Below are 24,289 nucleotides of genomic sequence, written 5' to 3' on the forward strand. Positions count from 1 at the left end.
CTTCCACCACACAAATAAAATGTAACAACATGAGTAACCCCATAAAAATAAAAGTGACCAAATATGTTAAAGTCACATGAAGAAAGCGGACCGAAAAAGATGTGTTGTTTGCTGTCAATACCACAGTGTAATTGTGGCATTTGGTCCCATCAGTGAGTGGTTGCATGGTTGAATGCTTTGAACTTAAGAGAAGGGAAACAGGCTGCAGGTACAATGAGGAGCATTGTAGAAAAAGAGGTGAATATAGGACAAAAGTGATGGATATGGGGAGAGAATTATGGTTAAGGAGAGACGGGAGGATGACAATGTCGCAACTCAACTCAATTGTATGTATCAAGTGTATAGAGCACTTTCATACAGCCATCGCCGCACACAAAGTGCTGAACAAGGAGCAACTAACAGACAACAGTAAAGCAAGAAATCATTATCGTCGTTTCATTTCACCTGTTCTGGTCATGAAGCATGCAGCAGAGTTCTGAAACGGTTTAAGTTCATCTAAGAGTTAATTGGCAGACCAGCAAGGAGGGAGTTACAAAAATCCAGGCTAGAATTGCTTAGTCTCCACAAACAGTGGTGTCTTTAAATACAGGTTCAAATCTCCATGTGACCATGAGCAGAACACAAAACTACGGAGCCCCTAAGGGGACATGGAAGGAAAAAATAAACCTTGCGAGATCTCGCAAAGAAAGATTGGGAGATCTCGCAATACTTTATTTATTTTTAATGATCGTTGACTTGCTTCCGGGTCATCGTACGTGCTTCCGGGTCATCGTATGTGTAAACGCAGACAACAGTTATGGAGCGTGTTCAACCGTTCGTGAGTTTAATAGAATTTTACTTTGAAATTGGCTTGAAATACAAAGACATTAAATCTGTTCTTGATGTTAAGTACGGTTTCCAAATAAGTGAAAGACATTTGAAGCGAGTGCTGAACCAAAGAGGACTATTTCGTCGGAAAACGTTCAATGACTTGGCAGACCTGGTTGACTTCATTCGCAACCAATTGCAGCATTCCGGACAACTACACGGTTACAGGTGGATGTACAGTAAGTGCAGAGAATATGGACTTCTTGTCAGGAAAGAGGACGTTCGTCTGGTCCTGAAAGAGTTGGATCCGAGAGGAGTGTCGTTAAGGCAAGCAAGACGTCCGAGACGGCGAAACTACTTCTCCAAAGGGCCAAATTTTATATGGCACATGGACTCTTATGACAAACTGAAACCATTTGGAATTTGTATCAATGGGGCTATTGATGGTTTTTCAAGGAAAATAATGTGGCTCAATGCCTACATAACAAGTAGTGACCCGAAATTGATTGGGGGTTACTACATCGACGTTGTGCACCGTTTGGGGGGTCGTCCTCGAATCGTTCGAGCTGATCTTGGGACTGAAAATGGTCACGTTAAAGGCTTTCAGCGTTTCCTCGTGCCAATACCGCCAGGCAGCACTCTTGAGAATTACTTGGATGGAGCCAGCACCGCCAATCAAAGAATTAAATATTGGTGGCGGTTTTTTCGCAGCCAGTGCATGGAGTTCTGGTTATCCCTCTTCACAGACCTCAGAGACAATGGCTTCTTTGATGGTGGATTTCTGGACAAAAACATCCTACAATTTTGTTGCATGGGACTTATTCAGGTGAGTTCATACATTCTGATAGACTCATTAATTAAATGTGTATTTTTGTATGTGAGAGTAAGTTGATGGGAAAGTAGACAGGAACACCCAAGAAGATAATGGTGTGTGGTGAAGGTGAAGGAAAAGTGGGGAGTGGGGAGATGTGGTACACATGGGAGGGGAGGAGTGAGACAAAAAAGCAGCTTCACGCTAAAAGTTCTTGCTCATAAAAGCCGATATGACTGTGCAACTCTTATTTAATCTGTCTGTATATTATTTTCAACAGGATGAGTTGGATGACACGGCCCTAGTTTGGAACAGCCATCTATCTCATCAGGCCCTCAAAGAACATGAATGTCCCCAGTGGTCGGCCCAACGTGATGTATACGTTACCTGAACTTTATGGTACAAGGGACTTCCTCTCCCCGGTTGACAATGACCAAGTTCAACTGTGCAAAAGCCAGTGTGTCTTTCGTTTGACCATGCCTTGTGATCCAGATGTATTTGCATTGTGTGCTTTTTTAATGGCCCAGTCCGATCTAATGCCACCAAAAGAGCCATTTCAGGCTGTGAACCTGTATTTACACCTCAGAGGCCCTCACCGCTACTCTTTAAGATAAGATAAGAAAACCTTTATTAGTCTCGCAATGGAGAAATTCCCAATTCACAGCAGCAAATTTATGAAAGGAAGAATATAAAATATACAAAATATAGGAGCTGCTGGAAGGGCAGCCACTCTCGCGGCGCCATTTTGAAGTCAAAATAACACAACACATAGGACAGACAGCCGTGCAATCTTCACCAATTTTCTGCATACACTTTATAAATGACAGCCATCTATGTTTTGCTTGGTGTTTAGACCAAACTATATTACGGCTCATCAACTGGTGTGAGAAGTAACATTTACATTACATTTACATTAGTAACATTTAGGAGCGATACCGACGCTCGCTCCTACCGACTGCCGTCAGGCTGCTGAATAAAAATAACAACAATAATAATAATTAAATGATGTGAAAGACAATTGTAAATAGCACTGCGATTTATCCATTTTGTGTTTATATTGCACTTAATTGAATGGTGTTTGTTGTCTTTTTTTTCTCTTCTTTCTACCTACATTCTTGCTGCTGGAGGCTGTAAATTTCCCCAGTGTGGGACAAATAAAGGATATCTTATCTTATTTACTGAAGCCTGAATTTGACCATTGTCATTTCTTTTATCACTTCACCTTCAAAGGATAATTGAAACACTTGATTACAAATAATATATAGCTATCAAAATTAAAAGCATTTTTTATCTGCCATTTTTCTACCTGTATAAGGACAACATATTTGATCTACAATATAAAATGGTTGTTTGTCAAAGCATTATTGGTGTAAATAAACATTCTTTCTTGGTTCCTAACTTTATCTACAAATACTTAGCCAACGTGGATGCTGAGGAGTATTCCTGCATAATTGTACATCATCCCAATTGAATTTTCACCTGCCTGTAAATGACGACTACGTAATTGTCACTCCTCACTTTCGTCAGCAGGTGGTTTCTTGTGTTTAAAAAAACTGTTAAGAGTGATTTGGAACTAATTTTATTCACATTGACAAATTCTTACAAACATCAATCTCAACATTTTAAATGGAATATAAAACTTCAGACCTTTGGGTAAAACTGAAAACTCCCATCTTGCCTGAAACCATCATGAGAATAATTGGTGCAGAAAATGGAAGGAATGGAGAATTAATTATTAATGGAATCGATTGCATTGTAATAATGCACAATACACAAATGGAAAACAATTGCAGACTGCCCTTCACGTGGTTAACTATGCCAGATGCATGATTACTGCCATGTCAACCTGCAAAGATAAATAGTGAGAATGAATACCGGTACTTGAAATTTTGATTTAATTAATAATAACTTTTAACAAATGTAACATGAGTGATGGTACAGACCAGTCATCATTATTTGTATTCAATATTACATAATATAAGAATAATAATACATCAGGAAGCAGCAGTACATTTACTAACTGTCATGTATTTTTTAAATTGTATTACATAGTCATTATTGTAAGAACTAAGAACATCAACAGTACAGGTAGAGTGGATAGAAATGCTAGCTTCACTTTCCCCGCCAAGTTAGTTTCTCACTGTATTTGGAGGTCTGCATGACCAATTACTACTACAATTAATAATAACAATAATAATAATAATAATAGAATTAATGTAATGCTTTTCTTACTTCTCAAAAGAATCAAACGGTTTGCACTACAGTACCGTATTTACAAAACAGAAAACTAACAGTAGGGAAAGTAAGCCTGTCGGAGCCAGTGTCCATTTTGCTCTTGTTACGCTTATTACGTTAGTGTGTGGCTGTATGCCCACCTTGTCGCTTTTCATGCGCGTAACGTCCACCTGAGCGACATTTCTTGATCGCAAGAAGTGTTCCAAGTCCTCCTCCATGATTCTCTCCTCCCCCGAGGTAGCGTTGTCTCTCAAATGAGCCGCACACGTGATTCCCTCCTCCGAAGTTGAACACGCTCCATAACTGTTGTCTGCGCTTTCACGCACGATGACCCGGAAGCACGTACCATCTTTTCTTTGCGAGATCTCTCAATCTTGCTTTGCGAGATCCCGCATTACTTTGCGAGATCTCTCAAAGTTTTTTTTTTCCTTCCATGTCCCCTTAGGGGCTCCGTACAAAACACCCAAAATGAATGGAAATTTAATGCCCACCTCGTTAACTTTTTTTTATGATCCAACCGTTTAATGCCATCCACGAGTTACAAGTTGATTCGAGAAATGTTTTTTGAATGCATGCTGTGATCATGGTGTCTCTGATCCACTGAAAGAAAGATTTTCATTGTTTTATGTTATGTGTTCCGTTGTATTTTTGTTGTTTTATGTTAAATGTTCTCCAAAGTGCTGTTACAGGTGCAGCTGTTGTCAAAGTACTATATGAATAAAGATGTATTGTATCGTAAACAGGCATGCAAATGACATTTCATCGTGTCCATAGAACGATTGTGTCAAATTTTTCTTCTTCGGACTTCATTGGTATAGTGTCATGCATATGTGAAGACATTCTTGGGGCCTAAATATCTGAAAATATCACTTGTCATGGGTGCATTTCAACGAGCCCTGCCCGAAGGTATTGCATCAAGTAAAGTGGGACGCGGTGCAGTTCCATGGCATTTGCTATCCACCCAGACATTTTCTGAACCACTTATCCTTAATATTGGCATTGAGCTGAGCAATATAGCTCAGCTCGGCTGCCTCACTTTTCTTTATGTTGCCAGTGCCGCCGACCAAACCTGACAACAACCACATAGGTCGGCTATTTCATCTGGAATGTTGAAATGTTTCGGGAAGCGCGACTGGTCGGTTTTTGCTTATGTTTCCTCCACAGATTACGACAATCCACGGAGGTCATGCTGCTCGTGCGCCATCTCATCCGTTATGTTGATAAAAGTACAGTTAAAAAGGAAAAGGCATAGCTCGGTCATCATCACTCTCTGCGTCCGCTAAAACAGGCCGACCCTGAGGTGATGCCGTGGCTGTTGAGCTGGTTTACGCTGAAGGAAGCCTCTGTTGCAGCTCCTCATTCAGAAGAATGGGACGGTGTGCTTGTGAAAATGTTTACCCCGAGTTTCAATATTAAAAACATTGTTTTTGGATTTGAGGAGGGGCGGCAGTGTGGTGAACGCACCTCACAGGTTCGATCCTGGCTCTGGCCTTCCTGTGTGGAGTTTGCATGTTATCCCCGGGCCTGCTTGTGTTTCCTCCCACATTTCAAAAAACATGTATGGCAGGATGCTTGAACACTCTAAATTGTCCCTAGGTGTGAGTGTGAGTGTGAGTGCGGATGGTTCGTCTCTGTGTGCCCTGCAATTGGCTGGCAAGTCTACCCGCCTACTGCCCAAAGACAGCTGGTAAAGCGGATCGGAAAATGGATGGATTTCAGGAGACTTTGGCAATATTAAAAATATTGTTTTTGGATTTGAGGAGACTTTGGCTGCTTCTAAATTAATGTATTTTAATGCGGCTTCCTATATCTGCCTAAATATTGGCCTAATTTTGCAGTATCGGACCAATAAAAGTGACATCATTGTTTCCCTCATATTGGGCACTTATCGTGCATCCCTTTTGAAATCTGTGAGTTGGCTGGCAACCGGTTGAGGGTGGCCCCCACCTAATGCCCGAAGACAGCTGGGATAGGTTCCAGCACCCCCCACGACCCTAGTGAGGATAAAGCGGTTCGGAAAATGGATGATGGATCCTTTTTGAGCTTTATATTTTTAACAATGTCCACAATTTGGACACACCACAGAACAGACTTGACTTGACCTGACTTTTCCACTTTGCTTCAGTCCAATACGTCATCAGGCGCCGACAGGTATGGCAGCCTCGGTCACACGCTCCCTAGTATTATCCCTGTTTTTGTCATTTTCGTTTGTTTTTGGCGACCCTGAGCGGCTTACTTACACGAGGGAAAAGTTGCTGCGCATTGGGGAGTCTACGCTCGGTCTTTTTTCACCAGCACACGAAAATCCACAAGGTTTTTCAGAGCTAATCGCGAGCGGAGCGGCTGCGCTGTACGGAGCATGGAGACGCCGCCGGAGGAGGGGGAAGCGAGCCGGCGTGCTCGTCAAGCTCAGGCAGCGCGGATTCCGAACCCCGCTCCCATCGATCCATCTTGCTAATCTACGATCTCTGCCAAACAAGATGGATGAACTTCTTCTCCTCACAAAGACCAACAAAACATTTGCACGTTCTGCTGCGCTCTGCTTCACTGAAACCTGGCTCAGTGACCGCCATCCAGATCCCGCGCTACATCTACCCGGCTTCCGCCTTCTCCGAGCCGACCGCGACACGGAGCTATCGGGGAAATCGAAAGGTGGTGGGATTTGCTCCTATATCAACGAAGAATGGTGCACTGATGTCACGAAGCTCGACGCACACTGCAGCCCGGACCTGGAGTCGCTGTCTTTAAACTGCAAGCCATTCTACTCGCCACGTGAGTTCACCTCCTTTTTACTAGTCGGTGTTTACATTGCGCCACAAGCTAACGCTAACACGGCGATACAAACGCTAGCCGAACAAGTAAACAAACTTGAACTAAAATACCCAGAGTCACCCCTGATCATTTTGGGCGATTTTAATAGAGCACATCTTAACCGTGAACTTCCCAGATATAAGCAGCACATAGACTGTTTCACCAGAGAAGGCAACATTCTAGATCACTGCTATACAACAATCAAAAATGCATACCGATCGGTCGCCCGCGCAGCATTGGGTCTTTCTGACCACAATTTAATCCACTTAATACCTACATACAGACAGAAACTCAAATGTGTTAAACCGGTTGTTAAGACTGTGAAAAAATGGACAGATGAAGCAAAGCTAGCTCTACAAGAATGCTTAGACTGCACTGATTGGGGCGTCTTTGAAACTTCAACGGGCACACTGGATGAATACACAGACACTGTAACATCATACATCAGTTTCTGTGAGGACATGTGTGTACCAACGAAGTCGTTCTGCTCCTTCAACAATAACAAGCCATGGTTTACTCCCAAACTCAGGCAACTCAGGAAAGAGAAAGAGGCCGCATTTAGAAGTGGAGATCGGGCACTGTACAAACATGCCCGAAACCAATTGACAAAGGAAATTAACATCGCAAAGAGAAGCTATGCAGAGAGGCTGAAAAACCAGTTCTCTGCTAACGACTCTGCATCTGTATGGAATGGCCTGAAAGCAATCAGGCAATCTATAGAATGCCATCCCCCCAAACAGTGAACAATAAGGGTCTTGCTAATGAACTACATTAGCAACATGTTTTTCTGCCGATTTGAAAAGGACACCCCCATTTCCCACACACACCCACCTCTACCAGAAACCACTCTACCTAGCCCCCCACCCTCTTTTTCTCCACTACAGATCCACGAACAGGACGTGAGACGGCTCTTCAAGCAGCAAAAGATCAAGAAAGCTCCGGGGCCCGACAAAGTGTCCCCCTCCTGCCTGAAAGTCTGCGCTGACCAGCTGGCTCCGGTCTTCACACAAATCTTCAACAGATCCCTGGAGCTGTGTGAGGTCCCATCCTGCTTCAAACAGTCTACCTTCATCCCAGTTCCCAAGAAATCGGCAACATCGGAACTGAACGACAACAGGCCTGTCGCCCTGACGTCTGTGGTCATGAAGTCCTTTGAACGCCTTGTGCTGAATCACCTAAAGAACGTCACTGGACCCGTGCTGGACCCTCTCCAGTTTGCCTACCGGGCAAACAGGTCTGTGGAAGACGCAGTCAACATAGGTCTGCACTACATCCTCGAGCACCTCGACAGCACAGGGACCTACGCAAGGATTCTGTTTGTGGATTTCAGCTCTGCGTTCAACACCATCATCCCGGAACTCCTCACCGCCAAACTACTCCACCTCGGTGTGTCCCCTACGATCTGCCAGTGGATCCTCAGCTTCCTGACGGGACGGACACAACAGGTGAGACTGGGAGCAACAACATCATCAATACGCACTACCAGCACTGGTGCCCCACAGAGATGTGTCCTCTCGCCACTGCTCTTCTCTCTCTACACAAACGATTGCACCTCAACAGATCCAGCTGTCAAACTCATAAAGTTCGCAGACGACACCACGGTCATCGGTCTCATCAAAGACGGCGACGAGTCTGCGTACCGCCAACAAGTGGAGCAGCTGGAGCTTTGGTGCGGCCGACACAACCTCGGGCTGAACACGCTCAAAACTGTAGAGATGATCGTGGACTTCAGGAAACATTCTTCTCCTCAGTTGCCCCTCACACTATCCAACTGCCCTGTGTCAACCGTCGAGACCTTCAAGTTCCTGGGAATCACAGTCTCCCAGGACATGAAGTGGGAAGTCAACACCATCTCCATCCTGAAAAGGGCCCGGCAGCGGATGTACTTCCTGAGGCTGCTGAGGAAGCATGGCCTGCCACAGGAGGTGCTACGTCAGTTCTACACGACAGTCATCGAATCAATCCTGTGTTCTTCCATCACGGTTTGGTTTGGGGCCGCCACAAAAAAGGACAAAATCCGACTTCAACGGACAGTTAGGACGGCAGAAAAAATCGTTGGCACCGCCCTACCCACTCTTGAGGACTTGCACACTGCAAGAATCAAGACAAGGGCACGGAAAATCCTCCTGGATCCCCCGCACCCTGCCCACCACCTTTTTCAGCCACTCCCCTCAGGCAGACGCTACAGATCCATGCGCACCAAATCCAGTAGACACTTAAACAGCTTCTTCCCTCTAGCCATTAACTCCTTAAACAGTCACTGACAGTCACTCTTCTTGCACCACAAAATGGTACTTCAAAACTAGCGGTTACTCTAAAATGGTTCAATGATTTTGTTTTTTACGATGATACTAGTGCAGCGTGTTATACCGGAGACAAATTCCTTGTGTGTTCTACATACTTGGCCAATAAAGATGATTCTGATTCTGATCTTCGATGAGCTCTGGCCCAAAGAAGCCGGCGGCATTTCATGTAGTAGATAAATGGCTTTTGAGTGCGAAGTTGCTCTGACAGATTTGTTGACAGTGGTTTTCTGAAGTGTTGCTGAGCCTATTATGGTGATATTCTTCACACATTGATGTCAGTTTGTGATGCAGCACCTCCTGAGGGATGGAAGGTCACGGTCATTCAATGTTGGTTTCGGTCTTGCAGCTTACAAGCAATAATTTCTTCAGATTCTCTAAACCTTTTAATTATATTAGGGTATGTACATGCTGGAATTAAATTCCTCAGAATTATAGATTGAGGATCAATGTCCCTAAACTATCTTCTCACTCATTTCTTCACTACGAGATGAACCTTACCCTGTCCTTGCCTGTGAATCACTGAACAATTCGCGGTATCTCCTTCTATATCCAGTCATGGCACCCACCTGTTCCTTGTTCGCCCGTTCACCTGTGGGATGTTCCTAATAAGTGTTTGATGAATATTCCTCAACTTTGACAGCCTTTTTTCTCACAAGTCCCAGCTTTTTTGGAAGATGTTGCAGCCATCTAAGTCTAAGTTACATTATAATTTGCTAAAAACAAAAAGTGTTTAGTCATTTGACCATAAAAATACTTAAATAAAAGTGTACTTCAATAAAATATAGTTTGAACGTGATTAGAAAATCACTGTGTTCTAATTTATGCTTAGAACAATGTCCCAACTTCATTGGAGTTGTGTTTGATTTGTAATAATCACGTGACACAAGATAGGTAGATCTTACCGATGTATCCACGTCTCTGGGCTCTTGGGGAATTTAGTGAGTGCCAGCTTGCCTAGGTAGAGGTCCTTTTCTGCTTTAAGTACTCCAGACTGAATCAACTCCTTCCTGCAAGTCATACATCACAGTTGACCAACATAACAATGCAATACACCTTTCAAACAAATTTATGGCTGTGCATAATAACATGGAAGTAGATTCTCTCACTCTCTCACTCCCTCTCCCTCCCAAGTTCAATTACCAAATGAACAGACTTGTTAACGTTGGCATCCAGCTTACTCCCCAGGCACAAACCTCACCAACAACTCTCCATCCATTTTGCCTCCCTCCTTCATCTAAAATCTCTAGGAGTTCTTTAAAATTTGAACTCTAAAAAAGGCCAAAAATTGTCATGAGGGCCTTCCCTCCAGCGTCCACACCTGCTGTCAACGTTCATCAGCAAACTAAGGGTGTGGAAAATAAATAGATATTAATCGATACATCGATGTGCGCGATGCGAGTGCATCGGTTCATTCACTGGTTACGACGCGATTGACGGGTGAAATCGAGATTCATCACGATGCATTGGTGGGTATCGGTAAAATCCGATTCAAGCGCCGTTTTATTCATGTTAAACATCACCTATCTGCCCTTTCCTAGGCGCGATGAATGCACCATCATTACTTTGCGTTTTGTGTTGAATACGGACGGAAGCCGTGAGTGTACATACAGTCCAGTACAGTACACTACTCGCGAAACACTATGGAAGTTCGCGCAAGCAGCAGCGAGGAAACTACTTTATTTAATGCACCCGCAACATTCAGATATTATGTTTGGAAACTACGGCTTCGAAAAGAAAGATGAAAAGCTTGATAAAACCTCGGTAATTTGCAAAGAATGTCGCACTACGAAGCCATACAACGGCAGCGCAACAAATATGCAGACCACTTAAAACGATGGCACCACATCACCGACAAGGTTCCCGCCCCCTCGCCGTCCAGTTCCTCGTTGGACACCGGAGAAACTTGGCAAACCAGGTCAGGATCAGAAAAAAAAATTGCCTCTTATTTTGGGGGTCCCCTTGTAGCTCACTGTGACCGCGCAAGGAAAAACTATATATGGATGACTCTTTTGGACATTTCACTTTGACACTCAGTGAGAGTGGTCTGTGTACGCTACAATACACACAGCAGCTTTGAGGCTGTGACTGCCACATTGTTTCAATTGTATTTTTTTTCTGTGGAGATTCTATGGAGATGGATATTTCATATAAGACACTCAGTGAGTAGTCTGTTTGTGTTTACACTACAGCAACAGATGTGAGTCTCAGGTGCCAAATCGTTTACATTTTCTTTGCACAAAACCCAATTGTGAAAGGGCTTAAATAAGTTGTTTTACACGTTCTACTGTTTATAAGGAATAAAGTGGTCTACTTTTTGCAATACCATACTGAATTCCATCTTCTTTTTAACTTTTTTTCTTTGCGTATTTGCATCATGTTTAATTGCACACACAATATCACAACAAATTGCACTGTATCGGATCGCATTGATTTGAACTAAATGTGTATCGCATCGTATCACATCGTGAAGACGGTGAAACGTATCGCATCGTGTCGCCAGAAAATTCCATGTATCGTTTAAGTATCGCATCGCTGGTAGTGCATCGAGAAGTGTATCGAATCGTCCTCAGTGCTGAGATTCACATCCCTACAGCAAACCAGACTAATTGCCAAGTCTCTGTCAGATTATTGACCTTGTTTGCTGCTCATGCTCAAGTGTTGTTTTCTAGACCTCTTGATCTCACATTGTCATTTTTGCTCTTTAGTCCCTCGTTTGTAAGTCCTGTTATTAATTTGTCTTTGACCTTGCTCTTGTTTAGTTTCGTTGACTCTTGTAATTTCGTTTATATTTTCGGCTTTATTATATTGTCTTGCCTTTTGCAGGCACTTTGTGTTTCTGCATTGTTTTTCCTAAGTCGTTGTGAGCAGCGATTTTTGTTTATATTTTGTCGGTGCGCTTTTTCAGAAAATAAATATTTTTGTTCGGGATTTTGTTTGTGTCTGTTTGCGGGATCCAGTCACCATTCTGTTAGTGGACGAACTGTGTCAAAAATGTTCAAGATGACATATAAGAACAAAGCTTTTATTTTTTCGCCCGATGGTGCCATAAGGACATCCTTTTTGCCAAGAAGACAGGTTTTTGCTACTCTAATATTTCATGAAAACATTCAACTTTGCTCACACACCAAACCAGCCATCTCATTACTTCTGCGCCCCGCATCCCAGACACATAATTTTCCCGCCAGACCCACAGTTCCAAATAATGTTTCTGGGACGCAAGGAAATTTCTCAGTCGGTAAATAAATAAATAACCTACGGTAAATCTTTTTTCCCGCAACGATCACAGTTTCACAATCACCGCCATTGTTGTCGCGTAAAGTAATCTCGCGTGACGAGATTTCCGTTCTCGCGAGACGATTGGCCTTCACCTTGTGGAAAGCAGACGATTGCCAAGTTGTGTAATGTTAAAACAAATGTTGCGAACAAGTGTTGCGAAAGTTTATTGCGGAGATATCAATGAGGAAGCAGCTTAAGTTGGATATTTTTTTGCAAAAATTTGGCTGAGAAAGCCTTGCATCAGCCTTGGAAGCAGAGTAAAGAGGAATCTATGAACTCTCAGACTGAACCATGGGATGAAATAAGAACCTATTTCTCAGCAAATCTTGTATGCTTGAATTATTTAAATTTATGCAGCATTTGTTTATAAGATATAAACCTATTATCAATGAATATGGTTGTCCATCCATCCATCTCCCCACCGCGACTTTTTAAATGAAGTGTCTACTGTCCTCACCCATCTCTCCTCTCTGTCACCAAATGTAATAATCCTGGAGATTTTAATATACATATGGACAACACTGCTCTTCCTCTCACCATTGACTTCACTTCTTCAATTAACAGTCTTGGTTTTGATCAATTTGTAGATTTTCCCACACACATCAAAGGTCACACCCTGGATCTGATCTGGATCTGATCTGCTGCTCTGGTATTTCCCCCTCTAACTGTACTGCTGATGAACTTCCAATAACGGACCACTTCCTTATCTCATTCAACATTACACTCCAGCTCTCAACTGCCAAATCACCCCGGACCAATATAAACCGCCTCCGTCCCTCACTCACTCCGCATACCACCGCTATCCTTGTTCACAGTCTCGTCACTTCCCATATTGACTACTGCAACTCACTCCTCTTCGCTGTCCATCAAAAATTCCTCCATAAACTTCAACTTGTTCAGAATTCAGCAGCCCGGATCATCACGAGAACCCCCTCCTTCCATCATATCACTCCCATCCTCCGACAGCTCCACGGGCTTCCTGTCAAACTTAGAATCAACTTCAAAATACTTCTCTATACATTCAAAGTCATCCATAACCTTGCGCCCCCCTATCTGTCAGATCTTCTTCAAATCTCCATTCCCTCTCGCTCACTCAGGTCCTCATCCTCCCTCCACCTTTTTCTACCCTTTGCCCGTCTCAGTACAATGGGGTGCAGAGCCTTCAGTCGCTCTGCCCCCAAACTCTGGAACTCCCTTCCTCCCAACATTCGTAATATTGACTCTCTTTCCTTATTCAAAACCCAGCTCAAAACCCACCTACAGATCCATGCGCACCAAATCCAGTAGACACTTAAACAGCTTCTTCCCTCTAGCCATTAACTCCTTAAACAGTCACTGACATAGTCACTCTTCTTGCACCACAAAATGGTACTACAAAACTACTGGTATACTCTAAAATGGTTCAATGATTCTGTTGTTTACGATGATACTAGTGCAGCGTGTTATACCGGAGACAAATTCCTTGTGTGTTCTACATACTTGGCCAATAAAGATGATTCTGACCTATTCAGACTTGCCTACCCGCCTTAAATCTTTCTTTATTATTTTATCTGTGTTTTACTATTGGTCTTGGCTGTACAGTGTCCTTGAGTGTTGTGAAAGCCGCTTACAAATGTGATGTATTATTATTATTATTATCTTCTACCGCTTATCCGGGTCGCGGGGCAACAGCTTTAGCAGGGAAGCCCAGACTTCCCTCTCCCTAGCTACTTCTTACAGCTCTCCCCGGGGGAATCCCGAGGCATTCCCAGGCCAGCTGGGTTACATAGTCTCTCGAGCATGTCCTGGGTCTTTCTCGGGGTCTCCTCCTGGTGGAACATGCCCGGAACACCTCACCAGGGAGGCGTTCTGGATTCCGAATCAGATGCCCAAGCCACCTCTCATCTGGCTCCTCTCGATGTGGAGGAGAAGCGGCTCGACTCTGAGCCCCTCCCGGATGACCGAGCTTCTCACCTTATCTCCAAGGGAGAGCTCGGACACCCTGCGGCGAAAACTCATTTCGGCCGCTTGTATCCGGGATCTCGTTCTTTCGGTCACGACCCATAGCTCGTGACCATAGATGATGGGTTGGAACGTAGATCGACCGGTAAATTGAGAGCTTTGCCCTTTGTCTCAGCTCCTTCTTCACCACGACAGACCGATACAACGTCCGCATCACACCAGACGCTGCTCCGATCCGCCTGTCAATCTCTCGCTCCCACCTGCCCTCACTCGTGAACAAGACCCCAAGATACTTAAACTCCTCTACTTGGGGCAAGATCTCCCCCCCGACCCGGAGGGTGCACTCCACCCTTTTCAGACTGAGGACTATGGTTTCAGATTTGGAGGTGCCGATTGTCAACCCAAACGCTTCACACACTGCTGCGAAACACTCGAGTGAGAGTTGGAGAGCCCTGTTTGAAGGAGCCAACAGCACCACATCATCTGCAAAAGCAGGGATGCAATACTGAGACCACCAAAACGGACCCCCTCAACGCTTCGGCTGTGCCTAGAAATTCTATCCATAAAGGTTATGAACAGAATCGGCGACAAAGGGCAGCCCTGGCGGAGTCCTACCCTCACTGGAAATGATTCCGACTTACTGCCGGCAATGCGAACCAAACTCTGACATCGGTCGGTATAGTGACCGAACTATCCGTATCAGGGGGTTCGGTACCCCATAACCACGAAGCACCCCCCACAGTACTCCCCGAGGGGCACGGTCAAACGCCTTCTCCAAGTCCACAAAACACATGTAGACTGGTTGGGCGATTTCCCACATACCCTCGAGGACCCTGCTAAGGGTGTAGAGCTGGTCCACTGTTCCACGGTCGGGACGAAAAGCACACCGCTCCTCCTCAATCTGAGGCTCGACTTCCTGACGGACCCTCCTCTCCAGCACCCCTGAATAGACCTTAGCAGGGAGGCTGAGGAGTGTGATCCCTCTGTAGTTGGAACACACCCTCCGGTCCCCCTTTTTAAAAAGAGGGACTACCACCCCGGGCTGCCAATCCAGAGGCACTCTCCCCGTTGACCGCGCGATGTTGCAGAGGCGTGTCAACCAGGACAGCCCCACAACATCCAGAGCCTTGAGGAACTCTGGGCGGATCTCATCCACCCCCGGGGCCTTGCCACCGAGGAGCTTTTTAATGACATCGGTGACTTCAACCACAGAGATAGAAGAGCCCACATCAGGGTCCTCAGACTCTGCTTCCTCCAAGGAAGACGTGTTGGTGGAGTTGAGGAGGTCTTCGAAGTACTCTGCCCACCGGTTCACAACGCCCCGAGTCGAAGTCAGCAGTGCCCCATTCCCACTGTACACAGTGTTTAGTGGTGCACTGCTTCCCCCTCCTGAGACGTTGGATGGTGGACCAGAATTTCCTCGAAGCCGTCCGGAAGTCGCACTCCATGGCCTGACCGAACTCTTCCCATGCTCGGGTTTTTGCCTCGGCGACCACCGAAGCTGCGTTCCGCTTGGCCAGTCGATACCCGTCAGCTGCCTCTGGGGTCCCACAGGCCATAAAGGCTCGATAGGACTCCTTCTTCAGCTTGACGGCATCCCTGACTGCTGGTGTCCACCAGCGAGTGGGAGGGTTGCCGCCACGAAAGGTACCAACCACCTTCCGGCCACAACTCACATTGGCCAACTCAACAATAGAGGCACGAAACATGGTCAACTCGGACTCAATGTCCCTCGTCTCCCCCGGAACATGGGAAAAGCTCTGTCGGAGGTGGGAGTTGAAACTCCTTCTGACAGGGGATTCCGCCAGACGCTCCCAACAAACCCTCACTATACGTTTGGGTCTGCCAGGACGGACCGGCATCTTCCCCCACCATCGGAGCCTACTCACCACCAGGTGGTGATCAGTTAACAGCTCCGCCCCTCTCTTCACCCGAGTGTCCAAAACATGCGGCCGCAAATCCGATGATACAACCACACGGTCGTTCATCGAACTACGGCCTAGGGTGTCCTGGTGCTAAGTGCACATGTGGACACCCTTATGTTTGAACAAGGTGTTTGTTATGGACAGTCCGTGACGAGCACAGAAGTCCAATAACAAAACACCACGCGAGTTCTGATCGGGGGGGCCGTTCCTCCTAATCACGCCCCTCCAGGTCTCACTGTCATTGCCCACGTGAGCATTGAAGTCCCCCAGTAGAACAAGGGAGTCCCCAGCAGGAGTACTCTACAGCACACCCTCCAAGGACTCCAAAAAGGGTGGGTATGCTGAGCTGCTGTTTAGTGCATAGGCACAAACAACAGTCAGGACCAGTTCCCCCACCCGCAGGCGGAGGGAGGCAACCCTCTCGTCTACCGGTGTGACCCCCAATGTGCAGGCACTGAGCGGGGGGCAATGAGTATGCCCACACCTGCTCTGCGCCTCTTACCATGAGCAACTCCGGAGTGAAAGAGAGTCCAACCCCTCTCGAGAGAACTGGTGCCAGAACCCAGGCTGTGTGTGGAGGGCAAGTCCGACTATATCCAGTCAGAACTTCTCTGCCTCACACACCAGCTCGGGCTCCTTCCCTGCCAGAGAGGTGACATTCCATGTCCCAAGAGCTAGCTTCTGCAGCCGAAGATCGGACCGCCAGGGTCCCCGCCTTTGGCTGCCGCCCAGCTCGCATTGCACACGACCCCTTTGACCCCTCCCATGGGTGGTGAGACCATGAGAAGGGTGACCCACATTGCCTCTTCGGGCTGAGCCCGGCCGGGCCCCATGGGTGTAGGCCCAGCCACCAGGCGCTCGCCAACGAGCCCCACCTCCAGGGCTGGCTCCAGAGGGGGGCCCCGGTGACCCGCGTCCGGGCAAGGGAAACTGAGTACCATCTATTTTATTTTTCATAAGGGGCTTTGTGAGCCGTACTTTGTCTGGACCTCACCTAGGACCTGTTTGCCATGGGTGACCCTGGCTTCGAGGAAATTCTGGTCCACCATCCGACATCTCAGGAGGGGGAAGCAGTGCACCACTAACACTGTGTACAGTGGGGATGGGGCGCTGCTGACTTCGACTCGGGACGTTGTGAACCGGTGTGCAGAGTACTTTGAAGACCTCCTCAACTCCACCAACAGTCTGAGGACCCTGAGGTGGGCTCTTCTATCTCTGTGGTTGAAGTCACCGATGTGGTTATAAAGCTCCTCGGTGGCAACGCCCAGGGGGCGGATGAAATCCGCCCGGAGTTCCTCAAGGCTCTGGATGTTGTGGTGCTGTCCTGGTTGACACGCCTCTGCAACATCGCGCGGTCAACGGTCTGATCCGGATGCCTCCTGAACGCCTCCCTGGTGAGGTGTTCCGGGCATGTCCCACTGGAAGGAGACCCCGAGGACGACCCAGGACACGCTGGAGATACTATGTCACCCAGCTGGCCTGGGAATGCCTCGGGATCCCCTCGGGGAGAGCTGTAAGAAGTAGCTAGGGAGAGGGAAGTCTGGGCTTCCCTGCTAAAGCTGCTGCCCCCGCAACCCGGATAAGCGGTAGAAGATGGATGGATGGGATTGAATTGTTTTCTCTTTAAAGATACAACAACTGGAGTTCCTAAATTGTAAAGTTCTGTAACTGTCAAAGGAAGTGGACTCCGCAAACAATTTCTTTGTAGATAAAAAGCCGGTTTTGGTTAGAAACGGAACTCATGCACAGAATTCACTCCAAGGCTCATGAAGTGTAATAACCAAGCGGATAGATTAAAAAAAAGACAAAAGAATAAGAATAAGAAAATGAAGGACTGCATAAATACTCAAAACCTTTGACATTACAGGGGAACATCTTTTCACAAAGGCATCGGCCGTGTATGAAGGTGACTTGGTTCTGATCTGGACTGAATTCATTATATTTTCTTGCATTTGAAAGGGAAATGGGACAAATATCTTTTGCAAAGAGAGTGTTCGACTGAATCAAATTTGTCAACTGAGGTTGTACTGTATTTTTACTTTTCTTTTGCTTTGCATCAACAATTGTGGCCTGTCAATGATCAAAAGCACATTTTGGGTTTTCAGTCGAAAGATCTTCATTACCAGGACATCATGGCCAAAACAAGGTGCGATGAGGGCACCAGCAGCTGGCAGGCCGTGGCAACAGAGACATCATGGGGCACTGCTCGGGTAAGATTAGACTGGGGGAAAGAACAAGGCAAGCAGACCAATGTTTTGCACTGTTTAGCATTCGAAGAATGCTTGCTAACTGACCATAATGGTGGTGATGACACGGGGTACTGCCTTGAAGTTCGGAGTAAGACTATGTCCAACAGTGGCTCTGAAGGCATGCTGAAACTGAATGGAGGTGGATGGCGGGTAGATGAGCCAAAAATCTCCACTGCAGTCAGCCATTGGCCCAGGGCGAGAAAGTTGCCCGGTCACAGAGGACTGCCTCAATGGTGGCTGTGAAAACGTGCACATTCCCTTAGGGGGAACCTGAGAGTTTGCACTTTCAAATTTGGCAAAGTGAAGAAAATGATTCAGCAAAGATTTTGTTAAAGTATTGTAATTTATTTTGTTGTTTCAGTTTCAGCCTCGGCATCCCCATTTTCAATTTTTAGTCCATCCCTAGTGACAATGACACAATCACGTACATGTTGTGTGCAGTTTTATCGAGAGACAATGAGCTGCCATTGAGGATTTGTGTCTGTACCTGACATTCCATGCAGTGGTGACATCAGGATTAAGCAGCAAGAGGGTGGACGTGATATCCACTAAAGCTGAGGGAAAATAATACATGATCATTAATGGCAGACACACACACATCTATATCTATCTTCATAACTATCGACCGTATTTTCCGCACTAAAAGACGCACTGGATTATGAGGCGCACCTTCGAAGAATGACTATTTTGTCTTTTTTTTTCATACATGAGACGCATAAGCATTACAAGGCGCAATCTACAATGCCTCCACTAGATGGTGCTACGCTCCTTCCAACTCGAGGGGCATCCGTTCCACTTAAGAGGCGTTCATGACCGCATCATAAAAACTTAAATTACCGTAAATTCCGGATTACAAGCCGCTACTTTTTTCCACACTTTCAACACTGCGGCGTCTAATATGAAGCGGCTTTTTAATTTTTTTTTTCCATTGCGGGAAAAACATGGACCAATAAAATGAATGAGTCTTTCACTTAGGTCCAATGAGATTGTATGACTAATCACAACTTCCGCTCTTTTTGCCATAGCAGAGGAAAAATGTGTTACCCGGCAACAGTCGACCAATAAAATGAATGAGTAGTATACAGGGGGTCCATTGAAATTGTAGGATTACCCCTAATCACAACTTCCTTATTTCAGTCTTTCTTCGAACCCTGATCAACATGTGAATACCAGACAAAAAGCATATGATGCAGCTTTTAAACTAAAAGCGATCACTCGGCAGTTAAAGAAGGAAATCAAACTGCTGCCCGTAATCTTGGCATAGACGAGTCATTGCTGCGAACGTGGAGGCTCCGGCAAGAAGAACTGAGCCAGTGTAAAAAGACAACCAAAGCTTTTAAAGGTGGGCCGTTGTGGTGTTAGAGATTCATGAAACGGAAAAGCCTGTCTATTATGGCACGCACGACGTTGTGTCAGTAGCTCCCTCCTAATTACGAGGACAAACTTGCTTTGTTCCGCACATTCACACAAACAAAATAATGCATCAAAACAGAAAATCAAGAGAGGAAATCACAAAATAAATTCAATATCCCCCACACAGAATTTATTTTGTGATTTCCTTGCTTGATTTTATTTGTGGTTCATTGAAGTAAGAATTAATTTATGTTTTTCAGAGGCGAAATGCCTCTCGAGTGGACCGGAAGAGAAGACACGGAGACGGACAAAGACGTACCGTACCTGCGCAGTGTTTGTTGAGACTGTGAAAACCATTAATAAATTCTTGTTTAAAAAAATAAATAAATAAAACCAGAACCACAGCTCTCCTTTTTCAACAAATACAGGTGCGTCTTTGTCCGTCTCTATGCCTTCTTTTCTTCCGGTCAACTCGAGAGGCGTTCATGACCACCTACGAAAAACACATCTGCATTTCCTTGATCGTAGCTCCAACAGTACAATCAGATGTCAGTCGTAGTTATTCATTCCTTTGTTGTGTATTCACAAAACAAACAACGCTATCTGGCCTTTCCCCTGGATGGAAATACGCATGGAGTGTAGGGCCCCCACCACCACACCCCTCCTTCTCGGCCATGGACTGACAAGTTATATAAAGTTAAATGTTTTTATGCCTTTTTAATGCATCACTATTGTCTCCGTCTGTATTCGGTGAAGAAAGGATGCACCTAATTTTGGTGAAAAAATTAGGACGATGGGAATGTTGAGTAATTCATGATGTCTGTCTTCATGATGAGCAGACCTTGACGAAGCTATGACCTGTACACGCATACACATACATGACTGGACAAGCACACGCGCATACACATCCTTGTTATCACCGTCTTCATCACTCCGATTCTTTTTCCGCCGTGACGTGGTTCGATAATGTGGAGCGCAACGGTGACCGTGCAGCTGGTCATTTTCGGCCGCGTCGCGGTTACCCCCCCCCCCCCCCCCTTCCCATTCATCCTACCCCCTATACATGTTATGTCTTGTGACTTGTAACTGTCATATGCTTATTCATGTGCTAGGGTCTTTTTTTTTATCCTGGACTTAAATTATCCTCGGAAGAGGATAGTTCGAGCGTGTTTTTTTTCCCCCTCTCCCTACCCAGCGTATTTTCCTTTCTGAATTCTGATTGTAATTCCCCCATGGCGGGACAAATAAAGGATATCTTAATCTTAATCTTAATCATTTATGTACGGTGGATGCGTCTCGTGGATGTGGATGAAAATATGCGCCGTAAATGTGCTGACTTGCGTGTCGCCATAGGTTTTAAAAAAACAAAAAAACAAAAACAGGACACATTTGTTCCGCTCAGCTCTGCTAAAACCACTTGTGTTAAATTCATATTCCATTTCATTTCAAACTGGATGCTGAGCAATGTGGAATGAATGGTGTAAATAGCAGTGTGCGAGCATGTATGTGCGTGTGAGAGATGTTGAAATGTAAGTGGAAAGCAACAATAAAAAATAGAAAAATAAAAGTGTGGTAATTGTACATACTTCTATAAATACAGATTGTCCAACCATAAGCCAAAAGATGACGACTCATTGCATTGGTGGTGGAAAGAAAGGTACCGTATTTTCACGACTATAAGGCGCCATTAAAAGTCTTACATTTTCTCCAAAATGGACAGGACGCCTTATGGTGCGGAGCGTCCTTTATATGCGCCGAGTTCCAAAATCTGACTGACAGCCGACACGCTGTTTATATAGAGAAAAGGCGGAAGTGACTGTGGCCAGGCATGCGAGAGAGAAGTCGGCCAATCAGGGACGGGTGGGCGTGTATATATACATATATGGAGAGGGAGAAAGAGAGAGAGAGAGGGGGGGGGGGGGAGAGAGGACAGGCAAGCTAGTCCGCCAATGGTGAAGAGTGGGCGTGTAAGTGGACGCCTCAAGCCAGTACCAACACTTGTATAGAGTGTGGCAATGTGCATTGTTGCAAAACAACTCCGGTTTTGGTTTCTAAGAACCCCTGAAAATAAATTCGACAAAAAGACACGCCTACGAAGCTCAGTTCAAACTTAAAGCCACCGGTTATGCTTTTGGCATGCGTGCCCATCTCACAGCAGCGATGAAAAAAAACAAGTCAAGCAAATGAACTCTGAGCTTGCCGTTATTCCCGGAGGCTTGACTAAAGAACTCCAACCGCTGGACATTGGCATCAACCGGGCGTTCAAAGTAAAGTTGCAAACGGCATGGGAACAATGGATGATCGGTGGCAAACACAACTTTACAAAGAGTGAGAGGCAGCGCTTGGCGAGTTACGCCACAATACGCAACAACGAGAGGGAACGCGCGTTTTTGATGGATTACGGTACTTGCACAATTGTTCAATTCTTTCTACACACACACGCGCTGCCACCATGTTTCGCTCTGTTCTTTACTTTCAAATGTGGGAAAGCTTCACACGAGAGAAATGTTGACTTTGCTGTTGCTACTCCTTCTTTCCGCTCGGCAATGCGTAGCAACTCACACTAGCATGTGATGCATTCAATGACAACTGAGATGTGCAGTCCTCTGCTTCTGATACAGAGGATGAGGACTTTGATGGATTTCTGGGTGATGATTGATCGAAAAACGTGAAAACATTGTACGATGGCTAAATAAAATACACCCGAACTCAGTTCTGCTTTCGTTGCCTTTTTAAAAACGTGTTTTTATCTTATCTGTATGTCTTGGCATGCTACCGTATGCTTCAAGCTAACGTGTTAGAGTGCGCGCATGCATGCCGTATGTTTAAGCTGGCGTATGTTTTACCACTGTAAAACTGCGGCCATTCGTACGATGCGTCCTGTGTATGTGAAAAATACAGAATGAAATGATGCTTAATAAGTATGTTCCTCAAAAAGCTAATTTCCTCTGGATTTCTGCAGAAAAGCGGCCTTTTCCATCAAACTTAGCAGTTTTCTAATGCTGATTGCCAACGAACGGAGAAAGATAGAAACAAACTTATTTTTCTGCTGAAAGAAGAGAGTCTAACCTTTCTTTTGATAGGTTACATGTGTATATAGCCATAGAACAGAAAATTCTGTGGGCCTTGCATATCAGTCAAAATTCAGTCAAATGAGAGGGATTAAGGGGGTTGCTCCAGTGAAAAGGGGTGGTATTCAATGACTTAAATGGAATGAATTAAAAATAATGCATCAAAACAGAAAATCAAGCGAGGAAATCATAAAATAAATTATATACCCACCCCACAGAACTTATTTTGTGATTTCCTCGCTTGATTTTCTTCGTAGTTTCATTGAAGTAAGAATTAATTTACATTTTTCATAGGCGGCCATGAACGTCTCTCAAGTGCAACGGAAGAAAGCATGGAGACGGACAAAGACGTACAGTACCTGTACTTGCTGAGATTGTGAAAACCAGTCTGTGAAAACCATGAATAAAACCATGAATAAAGTCTGCGTTTAAATAAAATAATAAAACCACAACAACAGTTCTAATTTTTTCAACAAACTCAGGTGTGTCTTTGTCCGTCTCCTTCCCTTCTATTCTTCCGGTCAACTCAAGAGGCGTTCATGACCGCCTCCGAGAAACCCATTGGCATTTCCTTTATCGTAGCTCCAAGAGTACAATCCGATAAGATAAAATGAGAAAACCTTTTTCATAGGCTCACAATGGAGAAATTCCCACTTCACAGCAGCAAAGTTATGAGAGGAAGAAGAACAACAACAAAATATATATGAGCTGCTGGAAAATCAGCCACTCTCGCTGCGCCATCTTGAAGTCAAAATAACACAACAAGATGTCAGTCATAATTATTTATTCCTTTGTTGTGTATTCACAAATGATGAAATCATAATACAAACTATTTGGGGGTGGGGCAATAGAATTTATTTTGTGATATCCTCGTTTGCTTTTCAGTTTTGATGTATTATTTAAAATTTTTGTAGTTTCATTGAAGTAATCATTAGTTTACGTTTTTCGGTGGAGGTCTTGAACGCCTCTCAAGTCGAACGGAAGAAGGCACGGAGACAGACGTACCTGTATTTGTTGAGACTGTTTTCAAAAATTAACACCACAGCTCGCCTTTTTTCGGAGCTGCAACACAAACTTATTTCATAAAGCAGCGACACAGTTCACTCAACCAACAGCAAGTTATAACATTGGAAGCATGTCTCCAGGAAGGAGCCATTTTGGAGTCGACGTATTACCATAATGACAAGAAAAAAGACGCACCGGATTTTAAGGCACCGGTAAGGTTTTAACCCTTATAACTTCCATCCATCCATCCATCCATCCATCATCTACCGCTTATCCGGGGCCGGGTCGCGGGGGCAACAGCTTTAGCAGGGAAGCCCAGACTTCCCTCTCCCTAGCTACTTCTTCCAGCTCTCCCCGGGGGATCCCGAGGCGTTCCCAGGCCAGCTGGGTGACATAGTCTCTCCAGCGTGTCCTGGGTCTTCCTCTGGGTCTCCTCCCGGTGGGACATGACCGGAACACCTCACCGGGGAGGCGCTCAGGAGGCATCCGAATCAGATGC

General features: G+C 45.3%; 1 protein-coding gene across 2 annotated transcripts in view; it reads right to left on the reverse strand.

The window, feature by feature from the left end:
• The window catches only part of ptar1 (protein prenyltransferase alpha subunit repeat containing 1), a 54,003-nt gene that overhangs the window by 15,834 nt on the left and 13,880 nt on the right, over positions 1–24,289 (reverse strand). For both annotated transcript variants that reach the window (XM_052068278.1, XM_052068279.1), the window contains exons 3-4: positions 18,849–18,915; positions 9,873–9,977 (exon numbers count right to left, since the gene is read on the reverse strand). In XM_052068278.1, coding sequence (XP_051924238.1) covers positions 9,873–9,977; positions 18,849–18,915 — 172 coding nt within the window. The remainder of the gene's footprint in view (positions 1–9,872; positions 9,978–18,848; positions 18,916–24,289) is intronic.

The sequence above is a fragment of the Hippocampus zosterae genome, chromosome 6, assembly GCF_025434085.1.
Source record: "Hippocampus zosterae strain Florida chromosome 6, ASM2543408v3, whole genome shotgun sequence".
Taxonomy (NCBI): Eukaryota; Metazoa; Chordata; class Actinopteri; order Syngnathiformes; family Syngnathidae; genus Hippocampus; species Hippocampus zosterae.